This window comes from Nannospalax galili, unplaced genomic scaffold (assembly GCF_000622305.1).
Source record: "Nannospalax galili isolate Female #2095 unplaced genomic scaffold, S.galili_v1.0 scaffold765, whole genome shotgun sequence".
Taxonomy (NCBI): Eukaryota; Metazoa; Chordata; class Mammalia; order Rodentia; family Spalacidae; genus Nannospalax; species Nannospalax galili.
The window spans coordinates 94,489-115,092 of record NW_008352647.1 but is presented as its reverse complement, the minus strand read 5'-3'; the positions used below and the strand labels follow the sequence as shown (position 1 = coordinate 115,092).

Genomic DNA, 20,604 nt, shown 5'->3' with positions numbered 1-20,604 from the left:
ATTCTGTTCCTCCCTATGCCAGGTCTACACAGACACACATGTGTTCACACACATGTGGATATGCATACACAGTCATAAACATGAAAAAAATTAAATTAAAAGGCACATAATATAAAATAGCAAAGATCAAGCTGTAACTCAGTTGCAGAGTGTTTATGTAATGTGCATAAGGCTCTCTGGATTCAATTTCCAGCATGGTGGAAAGAAGGAAGGGAGGGAGAGAGGGAGGGAAAAAGAGAGAGAGGGAGGGAAGAAAACTAGGGAGGGAAGGAAGGGAAGGAAAAGAGAAGAAAGAGTAAAAGTATAACAGAGTGTAAGTGGACAAAATGTTGGATAAACACTAACAAAACAGGCAAAGACCCCAATAATGCTTTCAGATTGATATGTGCTCCTGGGAGGCAGGGGCTATTCAACACAAAGAACCCACAAAGAACCTGTGACAAGAACTTTAAAGTCTATGATAGTGTCACAAAACAACAAAACAAAAATTGGGGGCTTCAAAGATGGCTAAGCAGTTAAGAGCACTGGCTGCTCATGCAGGGGACCTGGGTTCAATTCCCAGCACCCATATGACAGCTAACAACCCTCTGTAATGCCAGTTCCAGGGGATCCGATGCCCTCTTCTGGCCTCCACAAGTTGATAGGCACATGGTGTACTTACATACACTTAGGCAAAACACTCAGACACATAAAAATAAATAATCCCAAAGTGAAGAAGCACTATTAGCCATGTGAACTTGGCAGAGGTGGGTTGGCCTCGGCAATAGTGGCTTTCCTCCCAAGCACCTGGTGTCCCAGTCCTGGAGTCAGCCACTTCTCCAGCTCAACCCCCAGTCCTCCCTGACTGTGCATGGCTGATTCCCCTCTGCTAAGGACTAGTCTCCCCATATGGAACTGCACACCGCTTAGCGAACCCTGGCCACTGTTAGAGCTTCCAAGAGGGGATCACCACCTGGTGCAGTTCACTCACAGATCCCCAACTGGGAAGGAGTCAGCCATCCCCTTTGGTGGCTGTTGTTTCCATCTGTCTGTACCACCAATCCTACTGTAACAGGCACCACACAGGAGAGGCTTTTAGATGCAGAATTACTCATCAGAGTATGTGAAATGTTAACAGTTCTTGCCACTGTCTTCCAAAATGGATTGTTGTCATGGATTTTTGTCTGTGTGCGGTGGCTTCGTTCCTGTTGACTGCCTGGCTTCCTTTCTTGTGGGGGGTCCTTGAAGCTGTATTTTGCCCCATCCTAGAAGTACAATCTAGGACCCAGAGCCAACTCCACACATGCATGACCCTTACCACGACCGAGGAACTGTGCTAAGGAGCTTCCATGCCTGGCTCCATGTCTGTTGCCATGGGAAAAAAAATTTTTTTTTTTTTTGAGACAGGGTCTCATGTAGCCCAGGCTTGTCTCAAACTCACTATGCAGCAGATGATGACCTTGAACTTCTGATCCTCCTGCCTCTACCATTGGACTGCTGGACCTACAGGTGTGTGTACCACACTCAGTTTTATGTGGTACTAGGGATTGAATTCATGGCCTTGTGCATGCTAGGTGAGCACTCTACCAACTGAATCACATCCCCAGCCCTACCATCTTGGAATTGTAATTGTTTTAAATAAAGACTCTTGTGCTCTTTTTCACACATGACTTGTCCTGCTCTTACCTTAGCCAGGGACCCTGGCTGTGCCCTCCCCTAGCTCCTCCTGTGTGGAACTATGTGCAGTTCTACCCCAAACACACTCACGTGTGGTAAAGGGAAGAAATGAGTATGCCAGGGCTCATAGGAAGAGGCGAGACTTGCAGGGGCACTCTGGGCAGCAGCCTGGCCATTTTCACCCCTGGCAGAGGCAGCCTAGCTGGAGATCCGTTTCCAGTTAATTATAAAATTGCTTGCTCTGTTCTGTGTGTGCAACTGGGAGCTGTGCCTCCTGGGAGTCTGTGCTGGTGCTCAGCTTCCCTGAGAGGCATTTGGAAGCCACTGGCATCTGTGTGTTTCTGTGACAATTTGAAACCAGCAAAAACAAACCCAAACAAAAGCCATTCGCTGTGTCACTGCGTCACCCTTAGCTAGCTAACCAGTCAGATGGGAGCAATGATTCCTCCTGGTGAATTTCTTGGGGCAGTCAGAGAGGGGCAGGGGAGGAAACTAAACACCTGTAGCTCTAAAGGGGCCATGGATCCACGATCACAGTCAGTCCCCCCGCTTTAAGCAAGAGAACCAGAGGATGTGTGCTTAGCACAGCCACAGAATTTGCTCCAAGCCTCACAAATAGACAATCTTTGATTTGCTTCCAACGTCCTGTTGCCGTGTGTTGCACAGCAGCTATGTGCTCAGCATGACTGCCTGCAGCGCTTGGTTCTTTCAAACACCACTGAACATGCGTACACGCCTGAGCAGAGACATCCAAGCTTCAGGTTGCTGCTCACATCAGACCTGTGCAGGGACAAAACTGTCCCCAATTTACAGACAAGAAAATAGCTCCAGGGCTGCAGAGATGGCTCAGTGGTTAAGAGCACTGGTTGCTCTTGTAGAGGACCTGGGTTCGATTCCCAGAACCCATATGGTAGCTAACAACTATCAGCAACTTGTTTCAGGGGATTGACAGCCTCTTCTGATGACTGAGGGCACTGCATGACACACAGGTGCAAGCAATACACTCATATACATAAAATAAAATATTTTCTTAAAAAATAAAATAGCTCCAGGGAGACAAGGCGATCAAGCCAGACTTACCCAGTAATCAAGTGGCATAGCTAGGATTCAATTGCAGGTTGGGCAGTCAGGGCCTATGATCTTGGTGCATGCATGTTCATGTGTACATAGTATATGTACATGCGTTTGTGTATGTATAGTCTATGTATGCATACAAGTTCATATGTGTATTCATGTGTGTATAGTGTGCGTATATATTCATGTATGTGCACCAGTGTGTATGTGGAGGTTAGAGGTCAACATTGGGTGTCCACCTTACTCATTCTCCATCTTATTTTTTGAGGCAGGGTCACTCACTGAGCCTGAAGCTCATTGACTCAGCTAGACTGACCGGCCAGTGAACTCCAGTGATCCATCTACCTCTGTTTCCCCAGTGCCAGGACTACAGATGTGGCCACTCTGCCTGATTTTTCACTTGGGTGCTAAGGATTGAACTCAGGGCCTCATGCTTGTGTGGCAAGCCTTTACTCACTGAGCTGTCTCCCTAGTCCCCAGTGCTTTTTTTAAAAAAAAATGTATTTATTATTTTTATTTTATGTGTATGAGTGTATTGCCTGCATGTGTGTAAGTGCACCCATGTTGTGCAGTGTCCTCAGAGGTCAGAAGGGGGCATTGGGTCCCCTGGAACTGGAGTTAGAACAGTTGTCAGCTGCCATGTGGGTGTTGGGAATCGAATCCTGGTCCTCTGCCAGAGCAGTCATTGCTCTTAACTGCTGAGCCATCTCTCCAGCCCCACCAGTGCTCTTAATAGCTGTCCTAGATGATTTGGGGACCTGGGGTACAATGGGGGGGTCTGAATGCATTGGCTTCCCTACTGCAAAGCTGTTCTCCTGGCTGAATTCCGGGTGGCATCTGTTTCTTTTTCTCCAGTGGCCTAGGGGAAGAGGCCCTGGAAGTCCTTGGCACAAGTCCAACCTCACTTATTCTCTGTGTGACTGTGGCTGTGTCTTTCCCTCTATGTGCCTAGTTTTTATAACTATAAAAATGGAATGACCAGACTGAAGGGAAGGTTTTACTTATGATCTTATCTGCTGATGGGTCCTCACATGAAGGGCTGAGCTCAGGAACACAGATAGGCTGAGAGCCCACGGGAGGAAGAGCCAACTCAGAGACCAAGGCCAGCATGACCCAAGGATCAAGAATGCAGGACAACCTGGTGAGCAGGTGGAGGTGAGGCCAGACTTCTTGCCAGCAGCCACCAAGGCTGGACCTGGAGGGCAGAGGGCTCAGCCTGGCTTCAGATCCCTGGCAGGGCTTCCCTAAAAGTGGCACTGGGCTTTGTAGCCAGCCCTGCATTCTCTGAGCACCTGTCTTTGTCCTTGTTACACTGACTGATGACGTACCGACAGCAAAGGGCTGCTGGAGTGCCACAGGACGAACTCAGAGCTGACTACCAGCATCTCTGTGGAATGCTTCACCCCCTCAGCCTCAGCTTCAGCTGCAGAGTGGGAGCTGATGATAGTCACTCTGTTGAGGTTGTCAGAAGCAGGAATAAGAAACTAGCTACATACTCAGGTGTGGATGACACAGAGGGAGTGGGATTGCTACATTACACTAGCAGTGACTGCAGTTAGCAACAGCATCACAATCCTCTCCATAAATGCCAGAGGCTACTGTGACTTAGGAGTAGGCTCTTGTCACAACCTCAAGTCATGTGGCTGTAATGACAAGAGACCCCAACACAGGCCCTGAGTGAATTGGCATTGACGTTTGCCTGTATACGGCTCTGCTCTGAGCCCCTCAACATGGTTTCTAATACTATGGGGTATATGTGTGGGGTCATTCTCTGGTGGGGGCTGTTCAGTGCATTGTGGGATGTTTGCAGCATTTGCTACCCTCCAACCCTGGGTGGTGACAAAGGCAATATGTCAAATGCTGCCTAAGGGACACTATGGCCCCTGCTAACACTCCCTATTCGCATGGAGGGATTCAGTCAATCCACACAACTTCCCGTTATGGGATCATCTTGTAGATAAGTAAACAGAGGTACAGAATAGAAGACAGCTTATTCGAGGTTACCTGACTAGTAAGGGAAGCCAAGATATTCTGGCCCCATGGACCATGTTCTCCACTATTAGGCAGTAAAAGCCCCCCTCCCCACCCCAAGCACTTTTCCCCTAGCTGTGACTTCTCTGTCACTGACTGGGTATGGCACCGGACTGGAGGGGGAATGTCACTAGCTTGCACACACCCTGCCTGGCCCTATCAACTGAACTCCCTGCCCCTGTCACACTAGCCACAGGCTTTTGGTCTGCTTGGGACTCCTTGTCTCATAATAACTCTCGTATAATGATAAACATGGATTGAGACAGGTCCTTGTGGGGTACTCTGGGAAGCAACAGGAGATTGTTGCTGGGCTACTGCCAAGGCCTGCTTTGCTGAGCAGAATCAGATGAGGTAAAAAGCTGGGGGTGAAAAGAAAGAAGGGCAAAAGATAGGTAAGTTGGTAGCTAGAGATGACCTTGGGGGAATGTTGGACAGTAAAATGTCTTCAGCTTTGGGCAAGCCCTGCAGCACTGAGGCTAGATTAGCTAACCCCAGCCAACTTCAGACACTTAAACAAGAACAAACGGCTGCTGATTTTATAAATGGCTACTGTTGAGTTCAGGGTCATTTGTTACACAACAGTAACTGACTGACACAGAATATTACTGAGCAACCAAACAACACCGTCAGAGAGGCAGGGAACCCACACTCCCCACTCATACACATTCCCAGGTACCACACACACACACACACACACACACACACGCTACCAGCAGGGTACACACTTCACATCCCCCTATTTCCAACCCTAATGAGTGACTCAGACTCTGAGTTGGGCATCAGTGAAAGGCAGGAATTGGGCCTCTGAGAGTAGAGACTGGTCAGTGATCTCAGGACATAGCCATGTCATGTGGGTGCATACTCTTTCATGAGTGTGTATATAGCCATGCGTGCCAATGTGGGCCTGTGACGAGGGACTGTTCTCTGCTGCCTCAGGGATTGGCCTGAGGTCCTGATGCTCTGTGTGCCCTGCGTACTCTCATAATTCAGCCGAGGACCACAGTGTGAGTGTCCTCCTTTGGAGGCACCTCCTTACGTAGTGCACAACTTGAACATACGAACACAGCTGTGCTCCGTCTGAGAAGCAGTCCCTATGGGGACAGGGGCAATGTGAGGTGATAAAAGGCAAATTCTATGTTTATGGGTTGGTGTGTCCTCTCAACTGAGCTCTACAAAACCCTATAAGGCAGTAATTTTCTTTTTAAGACAAAAAACCCAAAAAACTGGCTCAGACAGTGTGTTCATTCTTTGAACTGTTAATGCTGCTCACTAGGCTGAGTATGTAATTCAGGGGTTCGTGCTCCTAGCCTGCACAAGGCCCCTAGGTTTGGTACCCAGCAACACACACACACACACACACACACACACACACACACACACACAGAGTGTATGTTTTAATGATGTTCTACATATATGTCTTTGGTGCGTCTGTGTTTGTGTGTATACATGTGTGCATGTGAGTGCACATATACATGTGTGCACATGCACACAGAGATCACAGGACAGTGTAAGGCATCATTCCTCAAGTACTGTCCACCATTTAAATTTTTATATTTATTTATTATGTATGTGTGTTTGTAGGAGGCCAGAAGACAACTTATGGGAGTCAGTTCTCTCCTTTTGCCATGTGGGTTCCACAAATCAAACTCAAGTTGTCAGCCTTGGTGACATAGTACCCTAAGCCATTTCGCCAGCCCCAGTCCACTAATTTTTTTTCTGAGACTGGCCTAGAACTTGCCAAGTAGGCTAGAATAACTGACCAGAAAGTCCCAGGTATCTCCCTGTCCCTGCCTCTCTAGTCCTGGGTTTTATGCCAGTTCATAATGTCTATATTTGTTTTGTTTTTAAGACAAATCATGGAATCCTTGCAAGGCAAGTACTTAATCATCTCCCTGCCCCTCAACATATCTCTCTGCCACACAGTAATTCTGTTAACACTGATTCCTGGGGGGTGGAATTCACAAGCATGGTTATTTTGTGCTACTGACAAGAATAAAAACACCTTGAAGGCCTAGAGAGATCGCTCAATGGTTAGGGTTAGGCGTGCTCACTGCTCTTGCACAGGATCCAAGTTTGGATCCCAACAGTTTCGTTAGGTGGCTCACAACTATCTGTAACTCCAGCTGCAGTGAATCTGATGCACTCTTCTGGCCTCCATGGGCACTTGCTCTCATGCGCATGTGTACACACACACACACACACAATTAAATCTGGAGTGGGCTTCTTTGAGTCTTGATGGCTATGGAGCAGACAGGAGAGCAGCGTGCTGTGTCATTGCAGCCAGGGAGGAAGCCCTGCCTGGAGCACAGAGATGCCACTGTGGCTCAGAGAAGTGCACAGAGCTGCTGGGCATGGGGTGGAACAGAGATTGTGCAGATGTACTCACATGGCACTTCTGGGAGGGGTGACCTGAATGCTTGAGATGGCTGGGTGAGTTTAAGGCACTGCCCTTGCTCTCTGAGACACACAACTGCTACAGCTGGCAGACCAAAGCCAACCAACTGTTGTTTGAAAGAGCAATCTGGATTAGAACACTTTGTTTTTGATGTGTTTGTGTGTGTGTGTGTGTGTGTGTGTGTGTGTGTATACACGTGTGGGTGCAAGTGTCTGCAGAGGCCAGAAGAGGGCACTGAATCCCCTAGAGGTGAAGTTACAGGTGGTTGTGAGGACAATGGCCCTGGAGGACAGAAGAGGGCATTGGATCCCCTGGAACTGGAGTTACGGATGGTCATTAGCTACCAGGTCCTCTGCAAGAGCAGCCAGTGTTCTTAACTGCTGAGCCATCTCTCCAGCCGTAGGAATTGACTTTTTAAGGTGATTTATCTAAACTAATTTAAGTTTAAAAATCAAGCTAGTGGTGTGGGCCTGTAATCCTAGCTGCTCAGGAGGCTGAAGGAGGATCAAAAATTCAAGGCCCATCTGGGCTACAGAGTGAGTTCAAGGCCAGCTTAGGCAATTTAGTGAGATTTTTCTCAAAATAAAAAAGTTAAAAAATGGCTGGGGATGCAGTTCAGTCGTGGGGCACTTGCCTAGCCTGTGGGAGGCCCTGTTAATCCCCCAGTGTTGCAGGGGGGAGACAAATTAAAACCAGACCTTTGTTCCAGTTACTGGAAACCAGCTGTGATGGTTGATTTTCATTGTTAACTTGACTGGATTTAGAATCTCCAGGGAAACACACCTCTGGGCGTTTCCAGAGAGGATTAACTGAGGAGGAAAGACTCACCCTGAATGTAGAGCGCACCCCCACCATCCCAGGCTGGGGGCCTGGATGGAATAATAAAAGGGAGAGAAGGAGCTGAGGCAGTGGCTCAATCTTAAGGGCTTGTTAAGTAAGCAGAACAACCTGAGTTTCATCCCCAGCATCCATGTAAAAAAGCTGGGTGTGTACTTGTAATTCCAGCACTAGGGCATTGGAGACAGGAGGATGCCTGAAAGCTGGGGCCAGTCATCTGAGCTCCAAGTTCAGAACCTGCCTCAAAATAATAAGACGGAGATAGATTGAGGAAGATACATGACATTGAAGAAAACTGACTCTCCCTCTCCCAGCGCCCCAATTACTAATAGTTCTTTAGCTAGGGAGCTAGTGCCCATCTCACTTATCCATGCTGGGATTATCTGGCTTGGACTTGTACAGGGTGAGACCTTATCTTAAAAAAATTAGAGAGAGACAGAGAGAGACAGAGAGAGAAAACACCTGTGCGCACACACTTACCCATTCACCATCACCCCAACACGCAAGAAACTCTAATATGCACACACGCACACACACACACACACACACACACACACACACACAGGGAAAAAGCAAGCTCAGGCCCAGCATTCGTTTCTCTGCCTTCTGCCTTCTGGGCCGCTCTAGTCCCCCCTTCACCTTCCCCACTATGGCAGAATGGCAGACAGTGCCTCAAACCGTGAGCTGAAATGAACTCTTCCTTTCTTACATTGCTTTTTTTTGTTTTGTTTTCTGAGACAAAGTCTCTCTGTAGCTCCAGCTGGCCTGGAACTCACTATGTGGACCAGGCTGGCCTTAAACTCACAGAGATCCACCTGCCTCTGCCTCCTGAGTGCTGGGACTAAAGGCATGTGCTACCACGCCCAGCATCCTCACATTGCTTTTGACAGGTATTTTTGTCACAATGAGGAAAAAGTAACTAATACACTCTTTAAATATGTTCAGAACACCTAGTGGGTAGGAATCCACTTCCCAGCTGTAAATTTGATAAACTCTAAATGTACAACAAGGATTTCCGATGAGCATCTAGCACCATAGTGGGCATTGTTATAAATGAAAATTAGATACTGGACTTTGAAGGCTTACTGTTCAAGAATGTAAATACTTATCTTGAAATATTTTGTATTAGTTACATGTTACAATACTTGGACATACCAGGTGAAAAACAATTTTAAACTGACTCCATGCTCTGAAACCGGCCACAGTCCTCCCTGTGCCCTAATGTGCCACCGATAGCCCAACCAACCCATTTAGGCCCTGGAGGGCATGGATTCTGGGCTGGAACACGTCTTAACAACCCTTGTGGAAGAGGTTAGGGAGGGCTTTTAAAAACCTCAGAGGGCAGCCAGAGGTGGTGGATTACACCTGTAATCCTAGCACTCGGGAGGCAGAGGCAGGCGAATGAATCTCTATGAGTTCAAGGCCAGCCTGGTCTGCAGAGCAAGTTCCAGGCTAGCCAGGGCTGCACAGTGACACACTGTCTCAAAAAACAATAAATAAATATTTCAGAGGGACTAAGAAGTTGGCTCAGTGGGTAAAATGCTTGCTCTCCAGGCATGAGGACCTGAGTTCAGATTCCTAGCCCCCAGGTTAAAGCCAAGCATGGCAGTGCACAGCTGAAACCCAAGCACTGGGTGAAGGGAGGCAGACGGGTAGATTTTGGGTACTTGCTGTCAAGTCAGTCTAGTTCATCAGTGAGCTCTGGGTAGAGAGCTTGACCTTTGATCTTTACACATGTACACACATGTGTAAGTACTCCCAGAGACATGTGTATGCACACACATACATCAACATACATACAAAAAAGTTTAAAGAAAAAAATTTCTGTGAGTTGTGGGTCTCTTCAGACAGTGAGCACATGTAGATGCTGAACATTTACAAGATGACTTTAGTGGCTCTTGGGTCTTTCCGAGCCCATCCTCTGTTCCCAAACACCTGATCTTCAAGGACTTCAGAAATGACCATGGTAAAAAGCTGCTTGCCCTCTGCTGCATGAGTCTCCATTGTGAGGTTCCTGTCTTCCACAGCTTCACTTGGATACTCAAGGGCTTAAGAGCCAGGCTGTTAGGGCTGGAGAGACGGCTCACTGGCCAAAGTTTTGCTTGCTGTGTAAGCATGAGGACCTGAGTTCAGATCCCCAGGACCCATGTAAAAACCAGAGCACATCTTGGGGGAGGGCTGGAGGTACTGTCCAGCCAGTCTAGCTAAAATAGTGAGCTGTAGTTTAGTGAGCTCTGGTGTCAAAATATAAGGTGGAAAGCAATATAAGAAAATTCCCAGAGCTGGAGAGATGGCTTAGTGGTTAAGAGTACTGACTGCTCTTGCAGAGGACCCTAGTTCAATTCCCAGCACCCACATGGCAGCTAACAGCTGTCTGTAACTTCAGTTCCAGGGGATCCAACACCCTCTTCTGACCTCCTTGGGCATTGTATAACATGGGTGCACTTGCATACATGCAGGCAATACACTCATACACATAAAATGAAAAGAAAGAAAAAAGAAAATTCCCAAAGTCAAGCTCTAGCGTCAATACACACACACACACACACACACACACATGCACACGCACACACGTACACACATGTGCGCAAGCACATACACATGTGTATACACCACCCCCAACCCTGACACACAGGTAGATTGTCATCCCAGGGCAGTGCCTGGGCTGGGGTTGGAGTCAGGCTTGTGTCTCAGAGCTAGACTCCATCTCACCCCTCCTCTATCCTTCACTGCTCCAGCATTATGAGCCGCACACTGTTTCCCTCAGCCCAGCCTCTCTTAAGCCCTGGAACTTCTCCCAGGTTACAGATCCTGCCAGGAACACCCTCCCATTCTTTCCTGTGCCTACTTCGCACTCAGTTTAGCTGTCACCTCCTCCAGGAAGCTTTCCCTTTAACTGTCCTACAAGGCCTTAACACATAAGGTCCTAGCCCTTACCCTAACGACCCACATTGCCCTCCTTTCTGCTTTTCCTTTCAGCTTGGGATCTCTTTGAGGCCACAAACATGCGTCTTTATCACTGTGTGAACACAGTTCAGCACACAGCAGCCAGGACACATGTTGGAAGTGCGAATGAATGAATGATCCAACTCAAAAGGTCTCAGAGTATGGCCTTCTGGCAACCCACAGGGAGGCAGATTCTTACTGGACTGGAACCTCAGGGGTGGGTTTGAATCCCCCTTCCCCCAATGATCCTGGTGCACAGATCTAAGGAGAATAAAGCACTGGGATCCAAGGCAGGGGACTGGAATGTGGACAAGCGATACGGAGGAATGTGGCAGGCGGGTTGGCCACCACTGTTCCCAATCTCAGGAACCTCTGAGCTTGTTGTTACATGGTGACATGGGAGGTTGGTAGCAGGGGAAAGTTTGGATGCTGAACAGTGATAGGGTTCAGGTCCAGGCGACGCCAGACCCAGAAATCATAAGGCCCCTATGAGGAATTAAGTGAGCCGACTCCCAGCCACTTGCAAGCTGACAAAAGCAGCTCTGGGAATTAATGGCCCAATGCACTGTGATCACCAGAGCATGCTCCACAGGCTGACAAACAGGTTTCCCCAAGCCCTGTAGCTGCAATGGGTTCCTGGAACCCTGTAATTGTAGAAAACACGTTTTACAGTAGATATTTTCCTTGATAAGTTTCACCAGGTACAGACCCCATGCCCTTCCTGAACAGCCCCAAACAGCAGAAAAATATTCTCTTTTTCTACATTAATTTCCCTTTATATGCTACCCCCCCTGAGGCTATTAGGCTGCTGGCTTCGCTCACTCCCGAGTTGAGACCCAGGTCCACTAACCCCAAAGTAAACTCTCGCTTTGCCAGAGTCCTCTCTGTTTCTGTTTCGTGCCAATCCTGACCCCTGCCACCTTTTTATCTAACAACCAGCTGACCCAGATGTGGGAAAATGCTCACAGACTATCTGAGGGTATCCAATGTGGTTGCAGGGCCCATAATGGGAAGGGGAAGGCAGGAGAGGGGGACCCCTGACAGATGCAGTGTGGGAAGGACTCTGGGATGCCCTCTGAAGTAAGGACATGGAGGCCACGAAATCAAGTGGGAGGACAGGAGCCTCACCAAGCCATGAGGTGAAAGGAAGGAACACTTGCAAAGCAGCCCCAAGTGAGCCTGCAAACACTTGAGCAAAACTGCATTCCAGCCACTTAAGATGGGCAAACAGCCCCAAGGGACAGGACAGTAGCCAGAGTGGGACAGGGCAGAGGTCAAAGGGTCCCTGGCAGAAGTGAGGTTGGGACAAGGTCTCTGAACTTCAGGGAGGGAGTGCGAGGTGGGACACTAAGCTTCCAGTGGGGGAACATGACACTGAGTAGAAAGGTGGGTGGGTGGAGGGGGATTAGGATTGAAGAGGAACAGGCTGGGGAGAAATGAGAGTGGGACACACCCCTGTATTCCCATCACTCCAGGAGGCTGACATAGTAGGCTAGCCTGGGCTAGATACAGAGCCACTGTCTCAAAACAAAAAAACAAGAATAAAACCATAAGACTAGTAATGGGCTGAGAGAAAATATATGAACAAATTATAGTGTTGTCTCTGGCGAGATGGTTCAGTGGGTAAAGGTGATTGCCACAAAGTCTGACAACCTGAGTTCAATCCCCAGAAACTACAATGGAAGGTGAGCACCAATTCTCCCAAGTTGTCTGTGCTCTGACTTACACATACACACACACACACACACACACACACACACACACAAAGTAAATAAATAAATGTAATTAAAAACCAAATGGCAATGCCCCAGAAATCAATAATAAAACATCTTTAGGAAAATTGACAGTAGATTCTGATCAACAAGCCACTGGAGACAGAGCAGCAGTGATCTGTCTGAAAAGTGCCGAACCCACGGTCACCAGGGAAATGCAAATTACACACACACACACACACACACACACACAAAGTAAATAAATAAATGTAATTAAAAACCAAATGGCAATGCCCCAGAAATCAATAATAAAACATCTTTAGGAAAATTGACAGTAGATTCTGATCAACAAGCCACTGGAGACAGAGCAGCAGTGATCTGTCTGAAAAGTGCCGAACCCACGGTCACCAGGGAAATGCAAATTAAGGCTGGTGAAATATCACACCCATCAGAATGACAAACGGGGCAAGAATCCTTCACACCCGGTCTTAGCACTTGTCAAGAAAAAGGCATTCCCCCATCTTGTAAGCATCCACAGAGTCAGGTAGGGATACCTGGCAGAAGACAGACGGGGGTCTCTACATTGCAGGCAGGATGATAACCTCAGGGCAGTGATGGGCAGTAGAGCGCCACTGGTACCCCAGGACCAGGTGCCCAGCTCTGTGAACCACAGTGGAGATCCTCAAGGATGTGCATGTGGACAATAGTCACTCTCAAAATGGCTGGTTTGACCGCCAAAGTGACAGGCTCAAAGAACAGAGGGAGCCTTCCCAGGGAGGGGTGAGGATCCAGGCCTCGAAAGCAAAGCTATCCACCACTGCAAAACACCGGGAGGCCTGGATCTACTGTTCCTGTGGGAACAAACCTCCAAGCATGCTTCCTTCAGCCGCCCATGACTGATGTGTGTAGTTCACGTACGTACATGCTGTATAGTAGACACTGTGCGAAGCCCTTCACATATATGGATTTTATTTTACCTCATAATGAGCCCATAAATAGGAACTGCTGGTTACAACCATTTTAAAGCCTAGAAGAGAAGGCTCAGAGAGGTACAACACTTCCCCACAGGCCCATAGCTGTGGATGGTGACAGCTCTGAGACTCAGGTTGGCCTTGTCATTTTGAAGTGTATGTGGGTACATTTCAGATCTTGCAGTTGCATACAGAGGATGTGTCTGGAGATTTAAAAGTACTTGATATCTGAAGATCAGTTGACACTGACCTCAGTGGCAGAGACTTGAGCTCCACATGAGCAAAGTATGGACTGAGGATGTTAAAGGTGGTTTGTCCCACAGACTACCTGGGTATTGGCAGATAAGTTACCTAGCTATTATTGATGGAGAGGATCTGACAGTCACCATAGGATCAAAATGGACCTTCCTTCTGCTCGGCTCCAGCTGGGAAACGCCACTCAGCCTCACTGACAGTGATTGTAAAAAGGCAGATTGCCGGGTTGGAGAGATGGCTCAAAGGTTAAGAGCACTGGCTGCTCTTGCAAAGGACCCGTGTTGGGTTCTGAGCACCCACACAGCAGCTGACAACCATCTGTAACTCCAGGTTCAGGGGGTCCGACGCCCTCTTCTGACCTCTGAGGGCACTGCAGGACACGGGTGCACTTACATGCAGGCAATACACTCATACATATAAAATAAAAATAATTAATAAAATATTGTTTCTAAAAGGTAAATTACGGGCTGCAGAGATGCCCAGCAGTTAAGAACACTGCTTGCTCTTGCAGAAGATCTGGGTTTGAATCCCAGCACCCACACAGCAGCTAACAATTGTCCATAATTCCAGTTCCAGAGGATCCAACAGCCTCTTCTGACCTCTGAGAGCATTGCACTTCACAGGTGCACTTACCTACAAGCAGGCAATACACATATACACATAAAAATAATCAATAAAATATTCTTTTTTAAAAAAAAGGTAAATTATGGGGCTGGAGATGCAGCTCAGTTGGCAGAGTGTTTGCCTAGAATGCACTGCACGAAGCCCTGGGTTCAGTCCCCAGCACTGAATAAACTGGGTAGGGTGCTGCGTGCCGGTAATCTCAGTACTCTGGAGGTAGAGGCAGGAAGATCAGAAATTCAAGGTCATCCTCAGCTATATTGAGTTTGAGGCCAGCCTGGGCTACATGAGACCCTGTCTCAAAAGACACAAAACAACAAGATGTGAGCTTCTCTGGATATGATTAGCAAAGACTAAAAAGTACAATAACATACAGTAAAAAAAAAAAAAAAAAAAAAAAAAAAAAAAAAAAAAAAAAAAAACAAGAAATGGAGCTGGTAAGACAGCTTATCAGGTAAAGGCATGCTGTGCAAGCTGGGCAACCTGAGTACAAGCCCCAGAACCTACATAAAGGTGGAAATAGAGAGCCAACTCCACAAAGTTGTCCTCTGACCCCCACATGTGTACTGTGGCACACATACACACAGTAATAACGAATTGAAAGTTTCTGAAAAGGATGCTAAGAATATAAGGACGCAAGCTCAGCCTTGATGAACCTGTAGAAGGGCACAGCTTTCCTTGAAAAACACCCCTAAGGCCACATTTCAAAATTCTAAAAGCCTCCATCTTGGCATCAATGATCTGGGGGTTTATCATAAGGATAAATCACCAAAGATGTATGCTCAGTAACATGGAAGTACATTTTCCAACTTCATCCCCTCAAAAACAAAAGTCAGGAAAGAGAATCCAAAATTCCACCAAGAGGAGGTCACTCAGCAGGGCTCCAAAGAAAACTCACGCAGCTGTAAAGAGAACACTGTAGACTCTATCTGCAGAAGACATCATAAAGTGGGAAAGGCCCACAGCACACACTGATGATATATGCATACATACATACACATACACATGCACAATTACAGTATGAATTAAGTTATACAGATTGCCTTCATTACTTCTACTGTTACTCTGATAAAAATACCCCGACAAAAGCAACTTAAGAATGGAAGGTTTATCCTGGCTTGCAGTCAATGGCACAGTCCATCATGGTGGGGAAGTCAAGGGTGCAGGAGCCCGAAGCAGCTGGTTACAGCTGGTCACAGTGCATCCAGTCAGGAAACAGAGATGGATGTATAATCATGCTCAGTTAGCTAGCTAGTTCTCCTCCCTCCTCTCTCTCTCTCTCTCTCTCTCTCTCTCTCTCTCTCTCTCTCTAAGACAGGGTCTTATTATGCGGCCCTGGCTCTCCTCAAACTCCCTTTGTACACCAGGCTGGCCTTGAACTCATAGAGACCTGCCTGCCTCTGCCCCGAGTGCTGAGATGAAAGATGTGTGCTATCACACCCCGGGCAGATTCCTCTTTTTTTTCTTTTTTTTTTTTTTTTTTTGCCATATAAGACCCAGAGAATGGTGTCCCCTCTTTTAGGGTGGGTCCTCCCACCTCAGTTAATCTAATCTAGATAATTCTTCACTGGCATAGCCATGATCCCTAGAAGATGTGCCTGGGGACTTATCTCTTATGTGGTTCCAGATCCTGTGTGGTTGACAGTCAATGTGAACCAGCACATATATGTTTTACATATCATGAATACATATTTATGAAGCATAATATGGGTCAGGATGCACACTGAACTGTTCTCAACAACTGTCCTTGTGGGTTGGAGGTGGGACAGGTAGAGTTTGCATCTATTTTTTTTTTTTCATGGTAAAGACTGTAGCAGTTAGTTCAAGTTTATAAATACTGATCTCCAGAGCTGGGCCAGAGCTGGGCGTGGTGGTTCACGTCTTTAGTTCCAGCACTCAGAAGGCAGAGGCAGGTGGATCTCTGTGAGTTCAAGGCCAGACTGGTCTACACAGTGAGCTCCAGGCCAGCTGAGGCTACAGGGAGGCCCTGTCTCAAAAAGTCAAAAAAAATTATTGATCTCCAAGGAGGAACCCAGTTACTCATCACAGGAAGCTGAATGAAACTGAGCCAAGAGATGCTGGGATGGCCGAAGTCAATCCTGTGTCTAGGGAAGTGACGACACAGCCAACAGATATGTGGTACACACGGTAGCTCTCAACTGGAGAGCATCAGCTACCTTGCCCTTCAGATGTGCCGGCTTCCCTTATCCTCCTGAAACAGCTTGTGTCTCTGGTGTTTCATTTTCAAAACATCTGCATGAAGCGGTGCTGACTGTCCTCTATACACAATCTGACAAAGCCCAGACAGATGCTGCGGCATCTTGGCTCAGGCACTGTTCACCAACCACAACTGAATGCCACAAACAAAAGTCAACACGTGGCTGGGGCTGGCGATGTGGCTCAGTGGTTAAAGATGCTTGCCACCAAGCCCTGACAACCTGAGTTCCATTTAGTAGAAGGAAAGAACCAACTCCTACAAATTGTCCTCCGACCCCCACATCCGTGTGTGAATGGCACATGTGCTTGTGTGTGCATGGGTATGTTCACCTACGGAGGGCAGAGGTCAGCATCAGATGTCTGCCTCCATTGTTCTCCACCTTATACTTTAGACACAGCGTTTCGCTGAATCTGGAGCTCACTGTTTGGCTAGACTGGCTGGCTGGCAAGTCCCAAAGATCTGCCTGTCTCCCCTCCCCTCAGCACTGGGGTCACAGGCATACACCACTATGCCTGACTTTGACATGAATGCTTGGGATCCGAACTCTGGTCCTCATGTTTGCACGGTAAGTGCTGTACCCACCAAGCCATTTCTGTAGCCCCTTAAGTAGTCTTTTTAATACTTAAAAAATATAATAAAGTTGGGCATGGCAGCACACCTGTGATCCCGGCACTCAAGAAGTCAAGTCAGAAAGATTGAGAATTTGAAACTAGCTTGGGCTGCTATACAGTGAGATTCTGTTTCAAAAATAAATTCTAAAAATAAAATTTAAGACTGTGTTTATATAACCCCAGAGTTTGGAAAACTGTTGTTTTGGAAGCAAGCATGTCACTTTTGTTCATTTTGTTTTGTTCTGGGCAAACAAAGGGGGATGCTATGAAATTTCAGACTCTTCATTCAACCAGTAATCATTGAGCACATTCAATGGGCCAGAGGTCCTTAGAGTGAATTTGGTACTAATAGTCTCAGGATCACAAGGAACCAAGAGATTAAGAGGGGAGGGAGGCTAGAGGAGCAGCCGGGATAAATAAGATAGGGCTGGTAGGAAGGTTAATAGATACATGATTGATTGATCAATTGATGATAGATAGATGATAGATAGATAGATAGATAGATAGATAGATAGATAGATAGATGATAGATAGATGATAGATACATAAATGGAAGACTGATGATATAGATGATACAGAGATGGTAGATAGATACAAAGATATATAGATAGATAGATGATAGATAGATAGATAGATAGATAGATAGATAGATAGATAGATAGATGATAGATAGAGATTATATATAGAGAGAGTGATGCTCCCTCAAAGATGATTGTATCTTAATCACAAGAATTTGTGGATATGTTCTTTTAAAAAGCTGGGGAACTTTGCAGCTGTGATAGTTTGGGCTCTTGAGATGAGGAAGGACCTGGATCATCTGTGTGGGCCCAGGGTAATTACTTGGGTCTTTAGTAGTGACAGATGCAGATGGGAGAGGTAAGGCAGAGGTTATGGAAGGGGAGGTCAGAGTCAGAGAGCTGAAGGCACTCTAAACGGACTTTGCAGGTGGAGAAGGGCTGTGAACCAAGGAATGTGTGGGCCTTTAGTATCCGGAAAAGGCACGGAAGCAGATTCCCTTGAGAGCCTGTCAATGGAGCAAGATCTGGGGACTCCCAATCTGCAGAACTCAAAAGATGGTAACTGTTGTTTCACGTCACTGAACGGCAGCAGCAGAAAGCTAGCAGACTAGACAGACTGAGGATCTGTAGACAGATAAGCTCAGCCTCACCCTGTTGAGTCCATCCTCTCACTGGATGAGACAGAACCCCCAATACCCCCACCAGAGGTGCTCAATGAATGTGCTATGTAATGTTAAAATCTCTGTGAGAACCACTCCTTGTCAGAGCCCAGAGTCACCCCATCTGGGAGCACCAACCACACTTCCCAAATCTGCTTTCTGGGTAAGGACCACATCGTCTCCAGGTCCTCTGACGACAAATGAAGAGGGCAGCAAGTCTTCCCTGTTGCAGAGTATTTCCAGCTACAACATCTGGGGTGGGTGGCTGGGCAGGATCTGTCAGAGTCTTAACGTTCTATTACACCTGCAATCATGCATCTAGGAAAGGACTTTTCCCACACTAGTCCCCAGTACTGCTTAGAATTGTTAAAAAAAAAAAAAAAAAAAAAAAAAACTGGGACCAATCTAAGTGTGCTCGTGCCTCATAGGGCTGTTATGACAGGTGACATCTGCCCCTGGCACACAGCAGGTCCCATCCTCCCTCCCTCACCCTTCACACCTGTACCTGCAGCCCAGGTGGGCCCATCGTCCCTGCTGCCTGGTGATGCGAGCTCGTGGGATCCGGGGACAAGGGAAGGCCAGGGGCGTCAGGACCAACCCCTCCATCCGGGTAGCCGGGAGAAGAGCAGGCTCCGCCATGGACTGGGACTAAATGAATCACAATGAGGGCCCTAGGAAGGTGGCAGGGCCTGTGGCACACCCATTCCCAGACACCCCCACACTGGGGCCCAAGTCCTGCCTCCTCCTCAGCCAGAGCCTCCTGACTCAGCCAGGGCCACCTATGGGCAGGTATGTGTGAACACATAACTTTCCCAAAGTGAAATGCTTTAAGAAACAGATACGAGCTGAGCATGTTGGTACATACTTCTGTTCCCAGAACTTAGAAGGTTAGAAGCAGGAGGATCATGAGTTCAAGGTCAACCTCAGCTATATACCGAGATCCTGCTTCATAAAGCAACCAACCAACCAAACACACACGAACCAGACGTGAAACATTCTTCTGGTATGACCACTCATCCCCTACAGCTAGAATCTCAAAATAAAACCAAACGAATGAATAGTTCCCCAAATAGTGGCTAGTGGGGGCCCAAGGCTTCACCCTGGCTTGGCCCCTCCCCCTGAGCTGCTGGGAGCTTTGACTTCCTTCTTTGTGAAATGGGAGTGGTGACGGTTTCCAAGATGCAGGACACAAGCAGGCAGGCAGGGCCAAGGATAGGCAGAGGGCAGGCCTTGCTGAACTGTGGAAAGTGACTAGGGAGCACACTCAGGAGTGGCAAAGGGCGGAGGGATCAGAAGCCGCCTGGGGATTGGCAGTTGGGTGGGAAGATGAAGAAGCAGAACTTGTTGGGAAAGGCTGAGGAGAAGCTGGAGGCCTTAACTCCATGGCGTCCTGCTGGGGCCATCTGCTGGAGGGCTTCCTGGAGGGCTTCCTAGTCGAGACAGTTTCTCAATCAAGATGGGGGTGAAGGTTGAAGGGTAGTGGGTAAGGATAGGAGGGGTTTTCTGCAGGGGATGCAGATGTGGACCCCAGAGGTACTCAAGGAATATTCCTCTCAGCTTTTGTGGAGTGTGTCCTAACCCTATAACTGCCGTGGATCTCGAGTCCCTCCTCCCGGACCAGGACAAAATACCATGGCCTCTTGGCACTGAGATCTGGCTCTCTCTGCCCTCTGTAAAGCTCTGAATGTCAATGACCTCCTCAAAAGCATATTTGCCTGTAAGAAGGGAGGCCCCAGGCACTCCTTAATCAGAGGCCCCAAGTGCATAAAGAGCAAGAAGCAGAGTCCGAGAAATCGGAATTATGGCCACTTAGGGGCCAGAGTGCTGGGACTATGCTTGATCTTCAATCAAAAGATGAAAAATGCCCCATGAGACAAAGGCCCTCAGGAACCCAGTTTTGCAAGTAGTCGTCACTGGCTCATACAGACTGTGCATATGAACAATTATCCACCTTCTCAGCACCTCCTCCTCAGGAGGAGACAAAAGACCATTCCTGGAAACAGAGGAGCTGGGGTCCTACTGCTGTTCAGGCCCCTCCTAGTGTGTAAGCCGTGGAGAATGGTGCAAAGCTATTACACTATGGGGTGCGTGGAGCTTTGT

At 47.6% G+C, this 20,604-nt stretch overlaps 1 protein-coding gene across 1 annotated transcript in view; it reads right to left on the bottom strand.

The window, feature by feature from the left end:
• The window catches only part of Arhgap40 (Rho GTPase activating protein 40), a 44,378-nt gene extending 25,235 nt beyond the window's left edge, over positions 1–19,143 (bottom strand). The window contains exon 1 of the mRNA XM_008849577.1: positions 19,010–19,143. Coding sequence (XP_008847799.1) covers positions 19,010–19,143 — 134 coding nt within the window. The remainder of the gene's footprint in view (positions 1–19,009) is intronic.
• Positions 19,144–20,604: the final 1,461 nt, after the last annotated feature.